Below are 24569 nucleotides of genomic sequence, written 5' to 3' on the forward strand. Positions count from 1 at the left end.
TTGAGTCTTTAAAGAGGCAGGCAGAGTGTCTGAAAGGTTACAGGTGAATAACAGAGGGAACATGACAAGCAAAATCAACATCCTGCAAGGTACATGTGTTCCCTTTTGTTTTGTTTTTTGGCAGATGCAGACAAAGAGAGGTGCCATGGCTGCAGGGGAGCACAGTGTTGGCAGAAAGAGCACGGTCCAGGAGCAGGAAGACCATGACCACCCATAAAGAAAAAAATATACTGTAAAAAGACCTTCTGTCAACTGAGGAAATACTAGTGTGCTCAAGTGGATGCTCATGTAAACAGAAGGTGAGGTGGAGCTAATGTGCTGAGAGAGAGAGAGAGAGAGAGAGAGAGAGAGAGAGAGAGAGAGAGAGAGAGAGAGAGAGAGAGAAAGAGAGAGAGAGAGGGGTGTAGTCACAAACAGAAGACTTTTTATATCTAAGTGACTTGTTTTGAAACAAGACAGAGAGGTCTTGCATGACGCAGGAGAAATTGCTGAAAGCGTGAATAGAAGTAGAAGAACATGCACTTTAGAAATCCTGTGAGGGAAAGTTTAGTTTTACATTCTGTTGTTGACTATTCTACACAGACATATGTACAGTATTGTATGCAATTCATGCAGAGTCAGGCCCAGGGATTTGGCAAAAAAAAAAAAAAAAAAAAAAAAGCATGGTCTACTTTGTTTATGTTTACCTTTTAGTCCATTTTATGATATCAATAAAGGTCTGAGGGAGATGAGGTTGAGGTTGACATTTTTTTTTCTACAACATGACTATGTCGTGATTTACCTGAACCCTGGGCCTGTTATGCTTTCCTTGCTTTGAGAAAACCTATTGGTTCCTTAAATGGTTCATTGTTAAAATTCCTCTGGCGTCCCCAAGAATTCTTGATGTGTAATTTATCTCCTGACAGAATCCAAGGCACATGAATTGTCATTATCAGCGGGCCTTTAATGTGACCTCAGTCCAGCTTTGTCTTCAGAAACATTAATTGTATTTACTTGCAGATATTTAAGAGACATTTTTTTTTTTGTCTTGTAATTGAATGTTTGTGTTTCGTTGTTACTGTAATTATTTTGTGCTGCTCACTTTTGCTTACATATAGGGAAAGCAGTGTGCAGTCACACAACAGTCAGTATGGACGGGGTATTCTTGTGTACTCACAGCCTTTGTAGATGTCTGTAGGTATCTGCACTGCACTGGAAGAGTAGTTGACCTTGTTTTTAAAATTCGGATCGTCCACGAACTCCAGCTCCAAAGACGTCGCGCTCTCAAAAGGGTTCTCCTCTTCTCCATCGTCTGCCTGCAGTCAAACAAACGCACGCACACACACGCACAGATCTGAGTGAGCATACATATTCAAAGTTTTGGACAGGAAAGGGATTGGATGATGCGAATACAGCGCTGCGTCCTGTCATCTCCCATATTGTGCTTTTCAACGACCATCTGTAACTCTAGTACATATAAATAACTCCTTCTCTTATGGAGTCACACATTAAAAACGCATCATATTTGGATAATTTTATGAACAAAATAGTCATTAATCTGCCTTTTGTCTAGCTGCATTCAGATTAAGGTGGTTTTGTAGTCTTGCTCTCAACAGAGAAGAACAGCAGGACTCATTAGCAACCAAGATGACTATCACAGACACAGGAGGTGCTGTACAATTTAACCTCAGCGATAACTGCAAACCAACACCACTTAATCACTGTGTAGTCTCCCACCCACTCCATGATTATTTTAATAGACGGTCTCTTTTCTCTTGCCTGTATGTTTAAACAAACTAAAACAAAATAACAGTGGGCAGTGTCTGTCTTATATTTCCGTGTTGTGGATTTTTCCCACCCTTTCACTGTTAACATTGTATATTTTGAGAAAGCCTGGCACACATTTTGCATTAGTAAAGTGTCAGATATCAAAGCAAGCCAGAAGATAAAGAAGCAACGTGACATTTAAGCTTTTTATCTTGATAACGTATCAGTGGAGTACAATCTGTGTCTTTTCTCTCGGGATGGGGAGCGATTGTGGGATGTGGGGGGAAAAAAAGGTAAAACGATATAACCCCTCTCTCTGGCTCAGTCCATTGGCTCATTCTTCATCTGATTTCAGAGTGAAGCATTACAGTGCTCGCTAAATACCTGGATGCAAAGTGAGCTTCAACATTTAAAGTTCAATTCTGAGAAATTAAAAGGGGATAAAATTTTTAAATCTTTGATACACAATTTCACCAATATGTATAATTTAAGAGTGTAACAGTATGTGCTTATGTAGCGGTCACGGTACAGACTTTATAATTCTGTGCATTTAGTCATCGATGAATAAGAGTGGAGAAAGAATGCAATCACACCTGTCAGTGACGGTAACTTTGAGCTAACCACTATTACACAATAAACACAAAAGAAGAAGATGCAACAAAACATAGAAAATTGTAATAGAGCAAGAGGATATGACAGAGCAAAAAGATCACTTGTTTCTTTAAAGTTCAGGAAAGTTGGTGTGAAGCTAGGAAAAATGAAACAGGTGTCAAACAACTTATCCCCTCTGTTTTAAAAAAAGCATCTGGAAGTGAAAGCAGAGAGAAAAACATTTCACTGACAATCAGAGGACCATGGTGTCATGAGTATATTAAAAGTTTTCACCGCTTACAATGTCCCATCCTATGCACTGCAGGGAGCTTTACATGATACTGGATAAAAAAAAAAAAACACTTAACACTAATCTGTGCAATACACACAAACCTAAAATGCCTTTTCTTGCTTTTTTTCCTGTTGGACTAACCATCACCCCAAAAGTGTCATAGAAACCCAATTGTCCCTTATAAGTACCGTTACACCCTTAAAATGAAAGCACTCAGCTTTTCTATACACTGCCATATGGCAGTCTGAAAACACACTTTAATCATCATACTTACTCTTTTGATATCTGTTCCTTCATTTGCATCTGATTGAATCTTTGAAAGCACAACTGTGCGAATGCAACACGCACTTAATATCATTTTGATAAAGCAGCATGGGTTAATTGGATCTGACATGATAAAAAATGTTTGTTTTTTGGAGAAATTAAATCAAAACCCCATGTCCAAAGCTGAAATTGATTGATGGGCCAACTTTAATTGACTATTAAAATGCAATTACAAGCTGTTGTTGGGACGGGAGGGGGTGTTGGTGGGCTGAAGTCTTACTGAAAGTCACCATGACGGACAGTAAAGTGTTGTGACAGAGCAGCTCCTGAACATTTCTCTCACAATTATGAAAGGACACAAAACAAGATTTTATCATATTAAATACATAAGGAATGGAAAAATAAGTAAGCAGATACACCTGGCCTTCAACTAATGCTGTTCTTTTTTTTTCTTTCCTTAATAACGGAGAAACTCTCACTCTGAAGTGAATTATCTTAATTGAAATGTACATCAGAAAAACTTGAAAAAAAAAATATTCATTTTATTTTAGTTCATTTTATTTTCGTACACAATCAGAAAGGCTATGAAATTATAGAATTTTGACATTTTTAACATGTCCCGACTGATATAGGATTTTTAAGGCCAATAACGAAATTCATATAAATCGGCTGATATACTGTGTATCTTAGAGCTATGTTACATTTTTAGAGATCGATAGATAAAGATACACATTTATTGAATTTTTTCCTAAAGTGCAGTTAACAAACACTTTTGGAAATGGTATATGGTACAACAAAGACAAGATGGCCGCTTGTGTGACAAATAGACGTTTGTTCACCATTAGAAAAAAGTTTCTGCTTATAACAAGATTTGTGAGTCTACAACCTGTTTAATTCACTGAAGAGAGTCCTTTTATAATGTAGGTTAAAGCAGGTTAAATACATTTATTTCAAAAACCATTTTGAGATAAACCTGTAATCTTTGTCTTTTAGTTTTCACCTTTGTGATATGACCTCAGTTTGACTGCAAGGTAACACAGGTTAGGACTTCTCCTTTCAAGTAAAAAGCAGTTCACATTAAGGACATTGTAGCAGTGGTAATAGCCCTTGCTGTTGTTCTTGATCCTAAATGATGTCCGTATTCCACTTGCAGAAGTAAATAGGACTGAATTTACAACTTAGACGGAGTGTAGTTGAAAAAAAAATCCTTTAGTTTCATAATAAAAATCACCCAACCTTGGAAGTAATTGCACTTGGATGGAAGAATACAAATGCAACTGTTGAATAGGTTTGCTGCTGATTAAAACTCAGAGGCTCCTTTTGTCAAATACAGAGTTTGGCTGAGCAGACTGATCCCCTGTGTTAGGTTAAGGATGGTTTATAATAGATTTGTTGAACAGTGACGTTAAACGGCTTGATATTTCAGTTTGTCTTAATGGTAATATTACCTGATTAGGTTGGATGGATGCTGGCTTTTCAGCTGCACTAACTGCAAGGTGGAGGTGTTTGTTTATCACTCACTCTGACACTAATTCTGTCAATGTCGAGCAGGGAGGGTTTTTTTTTTCTTTCTTCAGAAGAGCCCAATCATAATTAACTGAGGCAGCGTCTAATTAGGAGCTGAATAAATCCACACAGGAAAGACTGATTGGTTCATTTTTCTTAACCCTCCTCCACCTGTTTTGCTCGATTCATTACCCAATTTGTTAATTTTATCTCCCCGTTCTCCAGGTTTAATTAAAGACTGAAGAGGCCTGAGATGACATTTTGAAGATTCTTTCATTCCCACCTTCAGCCAAGCAGGGCTAACCTGAAGCGTGTCGCTTTTGACCCTCCCTGTGAGTGTGTTGTATGTGTGTGTTGGTGGGTGTGTGTGTTTACTGGAAAGACTAAGGGAAAGCCAGATTAAAGAAGATAGCTCTCTAAAACAAACAAGAAATCACTCAGAAAAAATAACTCCAATGGTAAATAGTTGCATTAACATATTCATCATGTCGTAAGTCACGACTTAAAAAAAAAAAAGCACAAAAATCTTTCAGATGTAATTTAACATTAGAATAAACAACCTGTAATAATGTATGTTCATGTTTGTCCTTGAAGTAAATAACTACCTAGAACCACAACTAACAATATTTTCCTCGTAGCTAGATTGCAGAGAATGTGGGATGAGGCAGAGCACTGCATATTAGCATTTTAACCAAGGATGTTTTGTCTTGTCCCTGCTGGAGCGTAGCTTATAATCAGGGACAAGACTTCAGGGGTGCATTTTGTCTGTGATGGAGAAAGACGTGGGTTTAAATGGCCGGTAAGAATTTAAAGTTTTTCAACTTGCAGATAAGAGGACCGCCCATAAAAAAAGTGCACTTTAAGGATATCATTAAACATGTGAGTCAAATTAATAGAAAACTTAAACCAAAAGGAAAGATAAAAGTGTGCTTTTCACCCAGCATCGTCAAATGTATAACAGCTAAGAGTTGACACAAGGCTAATAGAATTCATCACATTGTACCATACATTGAGGGAACAGTGAACAGAGGAAAAAAGAACAAGGTTCAGAGTACAGGATAGGGTACAGAGAAGACAGGGTTTGGATAAGAGAGCTTGCTAATCACTTACCTTTGTTATAACTGAATTCCAATCACATCTCCCTAATAGTACAGGATCTTTAATGTAGTTGTAGACTCTTATTCTGAAGGGGGGACCGTGGGGGAAATCAATATTCAGACCGGAGAGCACTGGTGGGTGACTGTTGGGGTTGCAGGGATGATGAATGACCTCTGCCTGACCTCTGCTGCTGTCTTTGGGTGGTGTGGGGTCAGTGAAGTGGGGGTCAGGGGTGTGTCACCCGCTCGGCCTCAGCGTGCACGGTTAATGATGACTGATGTCCTCCAATTAGATGTGCTGACAGGCCCTAAAGCGCTGTGTCATTAATCACACGAGTGGCGTGCACAAAGAGAAAATCACACCGTGATTTATTGCTCCTCCGCATGCCTCTCTCTCATTCCCTCTCTTCCCATCTTTTTGCGCTTTGGCGATCTATGAGGGGGTATTCTTGCACTCTTCCCTGAAACTGAATCATGGTGCACATGGGTGCCAAGAGTGACCTACCCTTAGGAGGAGCTGCAGGCTGCTGCGTGGCGACACCAGACAGCAGTGGCTTGCAGAGTTTTTTCTGAAGAAAGAATTACCCGGCCTGCAGGTATTCCCTTAATTGTCAGCATGAATGACATATTTTATAAAAAATGTTGTCCTGGTGTGTGAGTGTGATATGATCCCTGTTGTGTTGTGCCTGGATAGAGAAGGAACAATCTTGCAGTTCATGTTTGTAGTTAGTCAGGGTAAATCGGGAGGAAGACACTCGGGGTGTTAGACTGGAGGAGGACAGCTGAAGTCACCGTCACATGCACATCGGACTGCCCCTTCCCTGCCACATCAACTCACCATAAAGCCGTGTCACCTTACTAACACACACAGACAGCCCAGGGGCCTGCAACTTGGAGGAATGGGGGGGGGGCACCAACACTGAGGAGGCCAGGGTGGGGTAGTTTGGGGTGGGGATGGAGTTGCAGGAATAGTGGGGCAGAGGCTGGGGTAGGGATGTGGATGGGGCTGGGGTTTTTTTTTTTTACAGCAGGCAGACTGGGGAGCAGGAAAAGCAGTCCGTACTGTACTCACATAGTCTGAATCCGCTTTGGAATCGTAGTATGAAATGGCATTCTCCTGTGCAGAAAAGAAGAGTGGAAAGACAGGTGATGAGAGAAGATATAGCAGCGTCTATATCAGCCCCCGAGTCCTCGCAGCGGTAAGCTAGAGAGAGTCTTGGTTATATTCTGTCACACTGGTTAGCATGAGAATATAATCAGCATCACAGAACACAGGAGGAGTAGTGTGATGTGGAGTGACAGTTATGAGAAGGCGAACAGAAAGCTGTAAGAGATACTGAAGGATGTATTGCATCTAGACAATGCTTTTGTTAAAAAGATGCAATGCAATGTGGCCCATGTTCGAACTCGTGTTTAAAACACTGTCGGAACATTTTCACGTGTAGTGGAGGTAGATAAATAATACATATGTGGCAGTGTAGTATGACATGAAGGTAAAGTAGGTTTTGCAGTGAGAGAAGAATAAACTCCAAATATTGGTCTCTCTAGGAGGCCGAGCAACCTCTGTTCTGTTCGCTGCCTAGGGAAACATCGCTTAAAGAGGAATAATAGGGAAAAAAGGAAGAAAGAAAATAGTGGATTTGTGCGATTGGGTAGCACTATGCTGCTCTAATTATTAACCACCCCGAGCTCCTTTCCTTTACCTCCAAGTAAGGACCCTACACCCAGTTTTTCAGCGGCCTTCCCTTCCCCTGCACCAGTGTCCTTATCTCCTGTGGAGGCCGACGAGAGGGCGGGCAGGGGCTGCATGCTGTGAGAAGTGGTCGTGGGAGCCTGCCTCATCATCATGAGGAGGCAGGCTGAGGACGTGCTCTCAAGGGCAACACAGCGACTGTTTGGCCCTCACTGGAGGAGCGCTCGTCATGGTCTGATGAGGTTAGATGGCCAACAGAGAAAGAGAGTCTACTGTAGAGGTAAAGGGAGCCTTTACACACTATTCACTCAGTCTGACTTAGCTTGTTTGGCTCTCGTTGTTTTTACAACGTTGTTCGTTGTCCTGCAGCCTCTTTTGTTTAACACACACCTATACACACGCGTATTGGCTCTCCCTCTATGTCCGCCTCCGTCTGTCTCTCTTTTAGCTCCCTACGGCTTGAGAGCCTCTCCATACACCACGACCAGGGTCTTGGCCGGCCACCAGTGCTAATCAGAGAGTCAGTCATCAGCTCTGCTCGGTCCCTAACAATACAGCAAAAGAAACACAGCATGATCAAGACACACACTGACACTAAACATGGGGCGGACTGGCCCTGGACGCAGCTTGTGGCTTCTAGTAATGAACATGGACAAGCTAGTGGATGAGCACAATCTAACCCCGCCCCCCTCCCGGCATGTCTCTTCTACTTAACTAGCACCCTCTCCTCTGTCCCCCCAACTCTGACAGAGAGAGAAGGTGTGAGGAAGGAAGGAAAGGAGCTGAGTCGGGGGGATCAGAGCGAATCGTTCAAGGAGCACGTAGGGTTAAGATAGGGGGGTTAGGATGGGGTCTGAGGTCAGGCCCAATACAAAGGGATGAACTGAGAGGATAGAGATGGGTGGTGTTGATGGTTGTGGTGATGGTGGGTGCTGAGGGGAAAGAGCTGCACGGTCTAAAAATAGCTTGAGCCTCTGCAGAGAAAGAGAGAGAGAGAGAGAAAGAGAGAGAGAGAGAGAGGGAGACTGTGGCTGAGCAACAGTGTTGTTGTGTCTGCTGGCAGGATTGATCTGAAGCCCAGTCCTTCTTAGACTTGTCCCCCAGCTTCTAAAGAGTTTACTCTCACTACTGTCGCATTACAACTCATTACTCAGGACTGCTTCCTGTAAATAAACGCTTGGTTCCTCTCACTCTAAGGGACACCGTCCAGCAGCTTCCCTCATACAAACTAAACACTCAAAATACATAATACACCCACCCCTCACATTACTGAAGAGAGAGAGTGAAGTGTGATGTCCAACACTGTAGCTTTGTTTGACCTTCGATCTACGTATGTTTAAGGCAGCACTCTCGCCGTACCATAAAAACACAAAACGGAGAAACGTCTTTGATTTACGTCACAGACTGAAACGAGATTTAAAGCGGCTCTTGGTTCTCAGAGCCTTGTTGAGGTACTGTGTTGGTTTTTCCTTTTATGTGTGAGCCTTCTGTCAGGGCATCATGTCTGTTTGCACAGCTGGACAGCTGTGTTCACCTCACTGTTTACACTGTACATAACACTTAACTCCTGCTACACCTGCACCACGTTATAGCTATGTATACTTAACCCTTTGTATCAGAAGCATTAGTAAGACTATTAACAGCATCTACATGGAGCACTTGTATTAAAACAATTCCTAAAAGGATTGAAACATTTTATGACCATTACAAGCAGATATAAAGACTTTTTTAGGTGCGTGCTGTTCTAAAGTATTTTTTAAAAATGATTATACGTTTTACTTTAAACACATACTTTGTAGAAAAGTATGGTCAAAAACAAGTTTCACTTATTTGTCAATCATTGTCTTTTTACCTAACCATCACATATGGAATTACCCGAACAAGTTGTTATTGTTGCTGATAGTACAAAAAAAAACGATCACATGTTGTGACACCCATTGCAATTGCTACAATTACGTTTAAAGACTCAAATAGATGTGTTAATTTGACCAAACCACTAGGACTCGGATTGTTTATTTTAGTTTGGGTCTCATATTAAGAGTGGGTGGGATAAATTAGAGAAAATGGCAATGATAGTTACTGACAATTGTGATACGATACATCTGCCGTCACAAAGACAAACAGGATCAAGTGACAAAACAGATCACATTAACTTGAACTGATGTATTTTAAGCTGTATTGTTTTGAAAAGATGAATATGAAACCTTCAGTTGTGATTAAATGAGCACTTGATCCTGCTCATGACTGCAATAACTCGCAATTAAACAGCACACTGTAACACAAACTGCATAGAGGCACAGGCAGTGGCTTCATGTGGTTGAGACCGAGGCCACTATGACCCTCTGAGCAGCCCCCAGGGGTGGTACAACCACATGCCACGGCTGGTCACAGGTCTCTATGGGCTTAGGGTCTGGGTTAAACACACATCTATTACGACACCCAGGCAGCAATTATTGAAAACAGTCTCAGCAGAGCCCTATGCACCCTGCAAGTGGATATTTACAGCCCATGTGTACTTGCATACGGATACTAAAATACTAGGAATGTATACAGTGAGTCTAGCTACGACGCTGAGGGACGGACTCAAACAAAGAGTCACACAAAGTCGGAGAAAATCCCACTGACATAAAGTGCTATCAGTAAATTAAATCTATCATGCTGAGTGGACCAACAAATTCCAAACAGGAGAGAAACACTGAGGTCAGGTGATGATCTCCAGCCCCTCCCTTACATCAATCCTCCCCCTCTCCTCCCTCCCTCTCCTCACTCTTATCTCGATCTACTTCTTCTCCCTCTCCTCCCTTTGCCCCTTCCCCCCCCCCCCCCTTATCTTCATCTCTCCCAATCTCTCCATACTCAGTACCGGCCTCCTCTCACCAATTTCAGCAAAAGCAGCAGCACATATGTTAGATGCCTACTGTTGCTATAGAAACCGGTCCTCTGCTCTCGATTACAATGTGACTTTGTCTCCTCACCAGGGCGTCAATGTCTGCTCATTTCTATGTCTGACCAGATACATGGCTGCCTGTCTTTTGTTCTTTGGTACGCCTGTCAGTCAGTCCAACTGTGGGGGTGTTTTTTATGCCTACATGTCTTCTTGTCATGTGCTGCATGTTATTTCAATGTCATCCATGACATACATAGATACCCTTTTCAAGAGAAGGTTGGGGTCCTAAAAACTAGATTCTGCTGCATGTGAAGATAAAGCTGACACATGAGAAGTCCAGGTAAGCATAAAGGCTAACGATTGAAAAAAAGTATGGTACATAAAAGCTGTCATATGTAGGGGGGCATGCAAAGACTGAGTGTGATCACTGGGAATGAATCTTTTGGATTTGAATCGATGCACTCTCTCAACAGGCTTCCTGAGACAGGTTGACATTTGAGTGTGTGACAAGCGCTCCATCATGGGTGGGGACAGATTACAGTCATATTCATATCTCCTCTGGACACCTGCTAATGATTTTATAATTACAGAACACACTCAGTGCCTCCGCCGTGCCCTCGGGTGTGCACACAAGCATGCAGAAACAGCTACACGTAACGTCTTTCATGCACACGCCCGCATACACACCCACACACACACACACACACACACACACACACAATGCACCCCTCTCCTGGCCCTGATTGTCTCGCAATCATTCCTAGCACCAGTTTCCCTAATGGAAGCTGACATTATATCAAACACAATAAAGGATTTCATTTACTGCTCTTCATTAACCCAGGCACATCAACTCATAAGGTATACACACACCAACGCACACACACACACACACACACACACACACACCCACACACACACACACACACACACACACACACGCACACAGTGTGAAAATGCAACCAGAAAAACCAAACAATTTGATTTGGTTGCAGAGAGAGAAGTGCTCACGTAAAGTTTGATACAAAGCCGTTATGGTGCAATAAATTCTGACTCCTTTTCTTATCTCCTCCACTCCAATCTCCTCTCTTGTCTCCACCTATCTCCCCCTCTGTCTTTCTAATTCCACAGCATCCTTATATCCCATCTCTAGGTGTCAAATAGTGTGAAACTCAAGACACTGCCACTAGATAAACACTCAGCTGTTTTAGCTTGTGAGACCTCTCTGGCAATTCTGAGGCTAAACCCCTTCTGAATTCAATGCGCGCGCACACACGAACACACAAAGGTGCATTACTATTCACGTATGTAAAGTGAGAGATGACTGACATCCAATTTTATGTGGAAAATGGAATGTTAAGGAAATACATGCACAAGGGCGTTCACGCAGAAAGGAGAGACGTCAAAATGAAATCATATAAAGCCATCAGAAAGCAAATTTGTTCTGCTCATTCCCTTTAGTTTATATGGCCCAAAGGTTTGAACACGTGTCAAAAGGTGAGCTCATGAAATATGCCTTTCATCGGTGGTAAATTAATCATCGACATGTAAAAATTTGTCAGAGATCTTAGAGCTCTTTAGGGGCTTTGATCTCTAACTGCGGGAGTCAGCGCCTATGAATAAAATATGAATTCTTGTTCTTTGGCTGGACCTTGTTGATTCAGGGAAGTTTGTGAATCATATCTCTATGTTGAGGGATCACATATTGCTTAGGCACAGTATTTCCCTTTCAAGTTTACTTACAGTGGGTAGTGTTCAGAATTTAATGATTTGATCCATCAGCTGACAGGTCCGAGAAGCTGAAATTCTCTAAGTTAATAAACAACTTTACACGAGTACAAGAGCCTTACAATGAACTCATATTTTCTGATGGTAAAGATGTTTGATGTAAGTAGTGCTTACTTGAAGAAAATAAAGTTTGACATGTTGGTCATGCAATATCTTTGAAATTAAGTTTCAGCACTTAATTCTGTAGACTGTGATTGTTTCTTCATCATATTTCCTCCTATAGTCAGGGGTTTCATTTGTCAAGTGCCACAGTCCTTGAAAAAGCCATTTGTTGCTCTGTCACATCACTTCACAAATGAATGCAGACATGTTGTTGGAGGTGTCTGGTTTTTAAAATATGGCTGTCGTCTTAACCACTGAAGGTCACCAACATGATTTTTTTTATAATGCCAAGTCAATAAAAAGACAAGAAGCAAACTGGAAATTAAACTGTTGGCCTGGAAGAAAGAAGAAAGTGCGAGAAACACTGAGCGGGAGTGAAACTGAGATAAAGGAGAGCCTGTGATGGGAGGCCTTGGGCGCGGCCGCTGCCTCACTCTCTCTCCCTCTCTTGCGCTCTCGTTGGCATGCTCTGCATCTCCAGGCTTTTAAGCGATTAGGGAGCTGCTGAGACCATGGCGTCCAAGCGTAGCTCCATGCAGATGTTCATTTGTATGCCAATAAACAAATGTGCCCCCAGATTAAAGCTCCAATACACAGTGCAAATTCAGCAAAGTGAATGACATTCTCCATGCGCATCTCATCAATGTCCTGCTCCCCGTTGCACAGAGCACCAAGTCTCCTGTAACTGCATTCTCACTTCAAAGAGTCACAGAAGATTGGCAGCAACTCAGGAGATAGAGGACAGACTGAGGGAGGACAGTTGATTATTGAACGAAAATAAAAATACATCATTTAAACATTTTTTAAGATGGTTATATTTAATGCCCCCAATTCCCCAAAATGAATCTGGAAAATTTGCTCTTTAAATGTCTCTTTGCAAACAACCCCAGGTCAATTCAACCACTTATTCCCCTTTTTTTCCCCTCCATTTCTTGCCTCTCCCTCTCCCATCTCTGCTCTGCGGTCTCTTCCTTTTAGAGCTTGACACTTCCCCTTGGTAAAAGCAGTCAAATCAGTCTGTGAATATTCCGACCCCACGATAAGGAAAGAAGGCTTTGTCCTGCTGCACTCTGGGAATTGTTGCTCTCCATTGTTGGCTGACAGGGCTCCATTGAGGAGCAGGTTTTAATGCTGATAGCATCACTCCACTGCATGGACACAGTGCCAGATAAAAAGCCTATCCAACATGACACATGCATGCCAACACCTCCCAAAAAAAGCCCCCAATCTGCTCATCAGAGGGGAAGCAGGGAAAAGGTGCTGTAACACCAGTAAAGACAAATAAGATAAACAAGCAGTGAACATATTAATGCTATCATGAGATTCCAGAGGGGTTTGATAAAGGAAATGCAATTACCCACATATAACATGTTTTACAGCATCTGCAGCTGGGCTGACCAACGACAAACAGTTTGGTATTCGGCCTGGACCTGCCTGTCCAATCAAACTACAGCTTGGTATGACACTGGAGCTCCACTTATCTGAGCAAAGTGTTTCTAGGTTCCATCTTTCCTGGAGGATTGAATAGAGCTTTTTGCAGCCATTTTACCACTGCAAGTCCATAGTGTCCTGAAAAGTCACCACCTCCTCTTTACATGCTGACTGAGAGTGGCCAATCAACAATCAGCGCCAGCTCAAGAAAACCTGTTATTTCCGACCCTGTAATCATTTCCATCAGATGCCTTGCTGTCCCTTACAATGATTTGAACATTCTAATGACAAAAGGAAGCCTTGAATGCATCAAGCAAACACTAAAACCGAGGTATCTCTCCTCTGCTACAACAGAACAAATCTGTTGGCTCGACTCTTTAGATACTTTACTTTCCTGGAACATCCCATTAGACTGGAACACAATGATGTCATATATAAAACATCTATTGGTATCTTCCAATTCGGACTACATGAGACAATACATTTTTTTTTTAGTTGAAGCCCAAGATGACATAAGCAATCAAAGACCCACAGAGTTTTAATTCACATCATAACGTTGAAGTATCCACTTAATCCCAACAATAAAACAATTCAAAAAGGTACCAGTGTCATAAGTAAGGCTACTGTTAACAAGTGTTGTCATTTTATCCCCCCCCCCCCCTCCCGTATCCTGTCACCTCTAATTTAAACTGTTTGCAAATTAAATGGACAAAAAATAAAAATAAAAAAACATTCCTGTAATTTTCTTTGAATGTTTGAGTTATTATAGCTCTAGGACATATACAGTAATTGTGGAAAAAAGGAACAAACAATGAAATACATTAAACTATGACTATAGTTAGTACCATCAGTCCATTTTCCTTCTCTTTTATAATGACCTTACCCTGACCAGATGGGCCTTTAAAATAACATTTCATGGGTGTTGGCCATGTGTTAAAATGAGAAAATCAAGGTCTGCAGCGTGACTCACTGGATTTCTCTGACTATTGATTCTCATCTCCTGTGAGGCAGGGAGATCGATCAGTGGGATTTCGACATGGGGGCCACTTTCTCAACCCTCCCCCCTGGCTAGCGCTTCATCGCAGTTGGACATACTCTTACTGACTGAAGGCTTACTGACACACATGAACTTCTGTCCTGTTATTTTTTTCTCTTTATCGTTGAGTTTCTCATAAACTGATCATGTACTTCCGTTCGTTTTCTATTCTGAGTCACCTGAGACTTTGCAGAAAGTCTCCCTACTCGAGTATAGAAGTTTTCAAGAGGTCTCTGTTGAAGCAGCAGGGACACACTAGGAACTGAAAAAAAGTCACATGATGGATTTAGAGAAAGAAGTTGGAGAAGAAAAGGGAAAAAATGTGAGAAAAGGACATTTGTACCTTAGAGAGTGCCACTTAAACTAATTACAGCCATCTGCAATCAAGAAGCTGAAATTAACAAAGTGTTGGGCTACTACAGCAACCAAAGGCCTGATTGTTGCCCTGAGCAACAGTGCAGTTGATGGAGATATATATATATATATATATATATATATATATATATATATATATATATATATATATATATAGGGCAGACGCTAGAGGAAAAGACAGAAAGGTAGGAGAGTTCAAGAGGAGGGAGAAGCTTCAGTTAATAAGGGAGTGGTCAATTCTGCTTTGACTTAATGCCAATTGATCAACTCAACAAATAACGCTTGATCTTTATTTTGTGTAAAGCTCCCATTACAAGTACGTCGTAGTTCTGAGTGTAAGTAAACTTTCCGCTGAGGCAATATCACCATCAGATACATTTGAAACGGAGGAGGCTCTGTAAAATTGTACGCTGTTCAGGAATTTTTCTCCACACAGCCGCTCCTCATTGCTTTCCCTTCCAGTGGCGAGCAGATGGAAGTCTGTTGCATGGTTCAGGATTCAGTGATAACACTGTTTATGAGTTCCATTACGTGCTCGGCAGGCTGCAAGCACTCTGTCTCTTAGCAGCCATAAGGAGTATAAAAAAAAGAAAAAAGCTCACATTGAAAATAGATACAGTTTGTTTGCGATTACACAATGTGTGGCTATGCTTATCAGTGTTTGAAATAAGCACAGTATATGTAAAAAGAGCTCCCATAGCTGTATGCCAAACTCCCACTCTAGCCCCCGCTATAGAAGTCTTTTGCAAGATTTCAGCTGGATATAATCAATTTTATTTCTGCGTTTGCTCTTTGGATGTCTGCATCTAACTTTCAAAATAAGATATTTGTAATGTAATTCAGGGATAAGAAAAAAAGAAAATTAACTAAACATGGTGGTCAGTCGCAGATCTTGCCGATAAAACACTCTAACTTGCTTCTAGCTTACTATCGCTTGAAGCATATTTTAGGTGTAGATTCAACAACACTGATCACTTATAAATGATGAGATGCACCGACTTGGAAGAAATGTGAACTTGATACCTGTTTTGATCACTACAACATGAAAAACAAATGTTTGGAAACATTTACAAAAGACTAAAAAAAAAAGGGATAAAAAATTTGAAAAATTGTCAGGTTAACAGTAGAATGAGAAGAAATAATGAATAAAAATAAAAACAGGGTGAGGCTTCTCTTCATTTTTGTCTATTTTACCAGAATCTGAATTTGAATCTGTCAGAGGCAGCCCTCCTTAGACTAATGTATTCTGTGGCTAATGGAGCCGGTAGCTTCGAGGGCTGGGCTGAGAGTCACCACAATGATTCTCACTCATTTCCTCTGAAGGGCCAATTATCTCAAATAGAGGCATTATGAAAGGAGCCGAACTTGGTCAAGTGAACAAACCCTTGTCACTCTGGCTAGTGCCCCTCACACTTAAGGTCATGTTCAACCTCTGAGGGAAGCTATTGTGACTTAAGAGTTGTAGTGGTTGAAATATTGGCTGAATGTGCCATGGACATGTACTTCATCCTTTTCAGAGAATTGATCAACGATGACTAAGATGATTAAATGTTGTTCGCATTGGACAGACGAACAATTTAGCTTATATCCCTTCTTGAATGTAGGCACAAGAGCCCTTCAGGTGAACACATGTATGGAGAATGAAAAAGAGGTCACACGTACACCACAGTTACGTATGCGAGTGGGTGGCTGAGTGGAGATGAAGAGAGACAGAGGCAGAAGAAGAGATTGTGTTGTCCTATGATGAAAGGCTTGATTGATTAGAGAGTGATGATTGCAGTAAATGGCCTGGAAGATGGCTCCGTCTCTGTTTCCCGTTTCCTCCGTCTTTTTTACCTTCTCCCCTCACTCACTTGCTTTCTCACTTACACGTCTCTCTCCCCTCTGTGCTTCTCTTTGACACCCCCCTCTCCCTGGTTTCATCATGACAACCCATCAACAGAGTGCCTCTCTCTCCCCTAATGGCACAGCTATTAGCACTAATGCATTTCAAACGTACAGCAGCTGCCACATCACAATCTGATGGAAAGTACATGTCTTCCGCCGATCTCCACAATCTCCGTCCTTTCTTTTCATCCAATCTTGTCTCCCTGTTCCAACATGTTGCACTTTGTGTCAACTCTCCTTCAGCTAAGTGAAAGTGGTCATCATCTGTAGCTAACATATGAAAGAAAGTGAGTGGTTATACAATCTTGATGAAAATGTAGCGGTTAATTTATTGTTGATTATATCATTAGTTAGAAAATTATGCTGACCAGAGACAATTTTCTATTCAGAAAAATATGAAGCGCTGTTTGTTCTAGAAATAACTTGAAAAAGATCCCTACATCTACTAACTTCCCAATAACTAATTCAGCTGGTAAACCTGTTTCTTTTGATGCAGTTCATATGGATAAAAAAAAACTTTTTGACATCAACCATGTGTAAACATGTACTGTTTTTTTTTTTTTTAAAACAGGCGAAGAATTATCATTAAACAGTCAGCCACACACAATAGGAGATACAGTAGGCCATGCTACATTTAAATAGCAAGCAGCCACACAATAGAGGCATCTAGCTCTTCGTAAAAAAACGTTCCTTAAGATGAATGGCGGACGACTTTAACATTTCAGAAGTTATTTAGAAGGTCATTATGGACTAATCATTTATGTGTGATCTGCAGGGACATTCAGGGTAAACATTTCACACTGGAATGGACACAAAAAACTGGAATTACCCATAATCACACTGGTATAGTGATGCCTTATATAGAATAACTTAATAATACAGAATAATATCAACTAACTTAAATGCCAATTGGACAGAATTTTTCAAAACATTACAGTACATGTTAGAACAGCATGTCAGACACACAAAGCAGGTTCCAGCTGGCTGCATCACTTGTGGACATATGGTGCAAAAGTCCAATCTGCACTGTGTATCCACCACCAAACCACCTCAAAGAAAACCTAGCGTGTTAGGAAACCTCACCATGAAATGCACACCAGCATCTATGATTAGGTTCATCAAAAAAAGTGCAAGATGTCTACATTCAGCAGAACTTTGTTTTTTTGGTTGTGAACAGACGTTTGTTTGCTCAAAAAGAAGTGAAGGTTGTATTCAAATGACAAGGAATCAAACATTTGAGCTTTTCTAAAAACTCTTTTTTGCCTTTCTGACTGTGCTAATGAAATGTTATAATTGTGCTTTAAATGTCTCAAGGTTAAATACATGGTGTGTTAATTATGTAAACTTGAGTGAGACTAAGCTGCCTCATGGACCCTCTGACTGTGGATATTGCTAAAGAAGTCCATAACACTGGCATTTTGTTGGTTTTCAGGAAGAAAAAAAAAACTATTAAAAGCAGTAAAGCATTCCAAACTGGCAAAAACCCAGGCAATCATATCACCAAGAGGAATGCAATTTCTCTGTGGGGAAGAACATTTAAATCCCTTTCTAAACACTGTACATAACCTCATTCAGCTACTGGGTAAAAGCTGTCACAGTCAGGATTGTTTGATAACCATATTCAAATAGAAAAATGTAAAACAAGCTATATGCTGATGGTATCCAGAAAGTTGTTCTGCTTTTTCTCGTCCAATTTTAAGTTTACAAAACAATGATGATTTTCCATATATGCAGAGTTTTTGCATCCCTAAGAGAATCGCAAAACAGCAATGAAATGACTCGAGATGACTGTGGTGCCAACGCAGAAGTGAAGTGTCACAGAGGGATGGGCACCTGACCTTCAGAATGGCAATTCAACACTTTAATGTCTATTTCACACGCCATTTCATTCCAATGGATTTAAAACCCTGGACGACCACCACAACAGTTGTTACAATCAACATTTTGACATCCATAATATCCAGCCGTCAGGACGGTCCGAAAAAAACAACAACAAAAAAAAAAAACAGTCCTGCAGTTCAACCAGGGAAAAGCTCGAAAGGTTTGTGTGTGTGTGTGTGTGTGTGTGTGTGTGTGTGTGTGAGTGAGAGGGAGGAAGGCTGAGTTCTTCCCATTGCTACGGTAACAGCTGTGATGGCAGCAGTTGTGAGGAACAGGCTAGTCATTGAGTTTCTATGATGTCACCATATTGCGAGGCGAGCAGATGGGCTGGGCCAGGTACCGAACCTGCCGTTAATAAACACATACAAATAAATACCCACTCGGCGACAAACACAAACAACCCTATTATGCTTTTCCATCCCAGACTAGAACACGCGCTAAAATTCTATCAAAACACACCGTCGCTCGTGCATAAACACCTTTTCTCTTCATTTGACACACTGCTCCACCCTTCTAGTTTAAGATGCGACGCATACTGCTCCCTTATATGCCCAAAGAGCATGCAGCCCTAATCTAATTAGAGTGTCAGTCAGCAGAGTGTTCATCCAAAGAGAAATTAGGAAAGCACAAAATCTACAAAACAGAAGAAAAAAAAATCTTCTCGCAAGAATGTGTATCCACCTCTCCCACTCCACCTCTATCCCCACCCACCTCCAACTCTTTTTTTTGTAATGGTTTTTACCCCCCCCCCCCCCCCCCCCCCGTGAGATTCATTACCTGGACTGATTATAAAGGCAAATGAAATCAGCTGCAATACATTATTAATAGAGGGGCACCATGAGGATTCATTTGCAAGATTTGCAGAAATATGATGTGTATATGATAAATAACAGTTTTCATGCCTGATTAAAGACATACAAAGATTACAAAAAATGTATATGAATGTGATTGAGGTGTAGAGGGTGTTGACTGGACAGAAAATCAAACACGAAGAGAAGGACAGAAAGGTGAGAGAGTATAGAAACAGATGGAGATTTTTTTTTTTTTTTGGCAGGGGTGTGGAGGATTAAAGTGAGTGCTGACTTTTCCACATGAGGAGATATTGATGCCATATTGGATGCAGCTTCTTATGAACAGGTGTTCTGTGTGTGGTCACCGTGACCCAGGCTCCACTTGCTGCATGGCTAGACGCATCGGGCAGAGAGGCAGGCGTCAGCCCCGCTAAGGCCTAAGATGAAAGGACAGCCGCGTTGCAGCCACCGCCCTCGGACCAGCAGTAAGGGAGGGACAGGTGGAGGCGGGGATGGAGACAGGAGGGGGGGGGGGGGCTCAGCCACCCCAAGCTCAGCCACCCCAAGACTATAGCTTCAGAGTGTAAGCAACCATGGATAAAAATGGACTTTGCAGGGAAGTAGGGCTCATAATTATTCGTTTTAAATCAGTTAAAGCCTTTTCTCAAATATCCCCCAGGAGGCGCTGGGTTAAAAATCCATTTGAGGGAAGTGTACCATGACAGCGAGCTCGTCTCCCTGGAGACAGAGGAAATGACAGGAGGGAATGTGCATGTGTATCTGTTAGGTTAGGCTACATATACTTGTGTGAGTGTGTGTGTGTGTGTGTGTGTGTGTCTGTGTGTGTGTGTGTGTGTGTGTGCATGCATCAGTATGCATGCATATTTGTCGGGCATTTGAGTATTTGCGAAGTTGAGAGTCATTGGAGCAAAAAGGCGCACAAACACAAACTAAATCATCTCTCCTTTTTTTGGGTGGATTTCAAGAGTGGATCGCTTGTCTTTTTTTTAAAGGTTAGCTGTAAGAGAATGTATTGTTCAACTTACAGTGGAAACAAAACAGACCAAATACTCTTAGATAATGCCAAAGACCATGGAAATATCAACTCCTAATGTAAGCATTCGTTGCAGACAAATGGGGCTGTGTTGTGTGCTGAATTTTTCACGTATTGAAAAGGTTTTATCACCACATGTTCTCTGTGATGCTGATCACATTGTCATTGAAGATTTCAACATAAAATAGGAGAATATCTAAATAGGGAGAAAACTGAGAAACAGAAGGTTAAAATACAGAAAGCCATACATCGAACCAGTTCTCCTGGAATTAGAAAAATAAATAAGGAAGTTGTCTTGGAGAAAGAGGGAGAGGAGCATGTGTCCCACTTTACCGTCACACCGTCTTGCCATACGTGCTCCTGTTGAAGCTGCTCCGCCTCTCTGGCCAGTTTCTACAAAGAAACAGAAAAACAGCAGTGTGAATGTCAGAACTCAATGGGACATTGATGGATGTGTGTCTTTGTGTGTGTGTGTGTGTGTGTGTGTGTGTGTGTGTGTGTGTGTGTGTGTGTGTGTGAGAGAGAGAGAGAGACAAACAAGCAGATGAGAAGTGAGACATGGTGACCTTGTGTATACAGTACAGGTTCTATAGTCAAGATTGTTGATAGATGAACAAGTTAAACACAATCGTATTTTTAATGCAAAAGTTTTAATGAAGAAAATGAATTTACACATGAACATAAACACACCATAAGCACCAATATACTTTACTTTAAGGTTAAGTTAATGTCTTGTATTAAGGGGATTGCTGAATATTCAAACAAGAATGTGAGAACATTAGCTTCAGATAAAACAAGGAAGCAGACGTAGCCATTTACTCATTTATTTTAGTAGATTAGTTACAAGCAAAATAAAAGTCTCTAATCATAAACAACCAAAATAATACCATCCTGCTCTTTGGCCAACAAATATCAAATTCAAATTTCAATCTTTTATGGGGGTTCCCCAACGGGTGGACAATGATAGCTACATCACAATATGAGTTGAAACGTTGCTATTTCTGGTGTCAAACTGTGATTCTTTGGTGACAGAGTCTTCAATGCCTTCGCCTCCACGCTCTGGAACTCCCTCCCTGCCAAAATCCACACTGCTGCGTCTCTTTTCAAAAATCTTCTCAAACACCACCTGTTCACCAAGGCATTCTCCATCAGATAACACATCATGAATCCTTGGATTGAAAGTCTATTTTTGAATTAGACTGGCTGAATTTCTTGCTGCTCCTTTGGGGATTCTGCTGAGTTAAAGAGCTAGCCTTAGCATTTAGCAGGGAGTGACGGATTAACCCCCTCCAAAAAAAAGTAAAAAATAAAAAAATCGATTTTTGGAAGTCATGAATCTCTGAAGATAAGACTCTCGATTTTTTTTCCCCATCTGTAGTATCAAACACAACTTCAAATGGTTTTGCTTAACCATGATAAAGCTCAGGATTATACATTAAGAGGCTTTCTGTATGTAGGCTTCCCATGTCGGAAGTCAGTTGCAAATACAGTATGTTGAAGTGTTAGAGCCTCACTCCCCCCCATCACAACCCTCACTCTTGTTCCTCTTTATCTAGGTTTCTCCAGGCCTCTAAGGGGCGATCTCGTACCCAGTCTAGAATAGTGTGATCGGCCGTAAAGTCCCAGGAGTCTAAAATTATGAATCCTATTTAGACCCCTGCTACGGTAACTGCTCATTTGTTTGTAGAGAAACACTAAAGAAGCATTCCCCTACTGCAGGAGGCCATTCATCGACTAAAAATACACAAGATGTAAACTCTCATTATAGTAAAAGTTGTCCTATTTCTATAAAGGGCCCCACCCACCACATCCCAGCACAACACCGATTCACGCCCCCCATGGATGCAATATTGCTCCACTTCCTCTAAACACACTGCAGACTCAGACGACCACTCCGGGCAGCTATTGAAGAGCATAAAGTATATTCCTGATTCAATATATAGCCTAACGTGTGACATAAAAGCACTTCATATCCTCTGTCCTTATGCTTTTGCATTATCCCTTTTAATAACCTGAACGCCTTAAATAACAACGATAAGATTGTATTCATTTCCAAATGAGACAATATGCAAATGAAACAATGAATTGAGGAACTAATTAGGTCATTGAAAATATTACGAAAGAGGCCATTTACAAGACAAAGCAATTGTGTGGATATTCATAAGAGAGGGTCAACCTTGCTAAAGGGCTGCGCAGCAGTGGTAATCTTTTGGCGAAACAATCAGCGCTATGTTTTTTAATTAGGGATAAACACTCAGCGGCTGAACAATAATCTCACAGCATTTCAGCACTGAGATCAGACGGAAAAGAAAAGCTATATGATTTCACTCTCTGTCATATAAGCTGGTGTATCTATTGTATTTTGATATGCAAAGATCCTTTTAAGAACAAAACGTAACAGTTTCCACCTTTTTCCCCATCAACCCTCTGTCTTGGTCTTTGATCCAGCCAGCTTTTCATCCCCTTGGCTCCGTTTTCCCCCACAGCATTTAATCTGTCAGTAAGAATGTCTACTTTGTCCCTTTAGAAAATCCATTTCTCTCCCCCTGAGAGGCCCGTACATCCTCTTCTTCTTTTTTTTTTTCTCAGCTCTCTGTTTGTCTAGCTGCCTTTTCCTCTGTATTTTTTCTCCCTCTCCCTCAGGTAGGCCACCATTTCTCTGGGACTATACCTCTTCCCCTTATTGTAGTCCCCCCTGCTCCAAAACAGCCATGTGTCTTCATGTGTCTTTCCTTCCTCTGTGTTGGAAGCAGATGGATGGGCAACACAAACAGCCAATGAATCAGAGTAAGAGATGTGGGAGGGGGGCAGGGATATATCATCTATGCTGGTGGCTGGGGCCCAAGCAGCTTAGAGCCCTGGATGAGCATAGTGAGATCAGCACAGTACAGCACAGATAAGCTCAGTACAGGCCCACACAACACTGCAAATAACACTACAGCATACAGGCAAAAGACACCAGAGGAGTTGACACCGCGCTGCACGGGCTCTTTAATGTTATTGCCATTGTAACCTTGACAGGAAATGCATCACATGTTGGGCCGTTTGTCACGGAGCCTTCAGGCAAGGTCAAGAACCATAAACACAACAGTGTAATGGATCGTGGCATGTCAAGTGCCATAACAAGGCCTACAGCCTCAATCAACACACATTGGAGTCTGTCATGTATGCAAACACTGCTCATAATAGTGTAGGTGATGGTGTAATTGTCCAAAAGCCACAGAGCTGTAGTCCAATCATTGGAAACTCAAAGAGCAAGAAGACAGCAGATGGAAAAAAATAAAAATAAGGAGAAAGCCCAGCATGAGGTGATTAAAATCTTTAATATTCATAAGTGTTGGCTTGTCTCTGTTCCAGGGGGTGAGCAGTTTAACCACTGGGAGTCTTTGTTATTTCTCAGGGAATGACAGCACATAGGGGACAGTCAGCCTCATGCTGAGGTGAGCACCAACCTCGACGTCCTGACGCCGCCTGTGTGATTGCTGCAGCCTGTTAGGCTGTTTCCACCGAGAGTTTGCTTAAAGGGCACTCGACACACCGTATTGTCGTCTGTGTGATCTGGGGGGGGGACACTTGAGGAAACCCGACACAGTCTGCATGTGTGATTGCAGCCCTGAATCGAGGTACTCAACATGTTCCAAACGACACCCTCAGTTCGGTTTTCAGGGAATGCTTAAGTCACCTTGGGGACCACAAGACTGTGAAATGGCTCTGGCTGAGGTCACTTAACCTTCTCAGAGCGACTTACGCTGCAAGGGAAGACCCTTAGTGAATTTTACAGTGATTGGCTGTTGGGGATAGTGACAATTGAAATGGAAAGTCACTAAGCTCCATGAAGAAAGACAGCTAAATATAGACCATCTCTTTTAAGAGCACATTCATCTACACTGCTTCTTTTCACACATACAGAAGAAGTGGTGGCACGTTTTGAGCAAGTTGAAGGACATGATACATCTGGGGCAGCTGTGGTTCAATGGAGTCTGTCGTCTCTAAACTGGAAGGTTAGAGGTTTGATCCCCAGCCCCTTAGCCACATGTCAAAGTGTCCACAGGCAAGACACTGAACCCCCAATAGCTCCAGTCAGCTGTGTGTGAATGGGACAAGTTAATACTGATGGACACTTTACATATCAACCTCTGAACATCAGTGTG

The 24569-nt window shown here is 41.6% G+C and overlaps 1 protein-coding gene across 3 annotated transcripts in view; it reads right to left on the reverse strand.

Annotated features, from left to right (window-relative positions):
• Window positions 1-24569, reverse strand: part of cacna2d2a (calcium channel, voltage-dependent, alpha 2/delta subunit 2a) — a 137821-nt gene that overhangs the window by 47216 nt on the left and 66036 nt on the right. For 2 of the 3 annotated variants that reach the window (XM_079342288.1, XM_079342287.1), the window contains exons 4-6: window positions 20752-20811; window positions 6569-6613; window positions 1157-1295 (exon numbers count right to left, since the gene is read on the reverse strand). In XM_079342288.1, the coding sequence (XP_079198414.1) occupies window positions 1157-1295; window positions 6569-6613; window positions 20752-20811 (244 nt within the window). The remainder of the gene's footprint in view (window positions 1-1156; window positions 1296-6568; window positions 6614-20751; window positions 20812-24569) is intronic. The other variant, XM_079342289.1, reaches the window with a different exon arrangement.

This window comes from Symphodus melops (genome assembly GCF_947650265.1).
Source record: "Symphodus melops genome assembly, chromosome: 4".
NCBI classification, from domain to species: domain Eukaryota; kingdom Metazoa; phylum Chordata; class Actinopteri; order Labriformes; family Labridae; genus Symphodus; species Symphodus melops.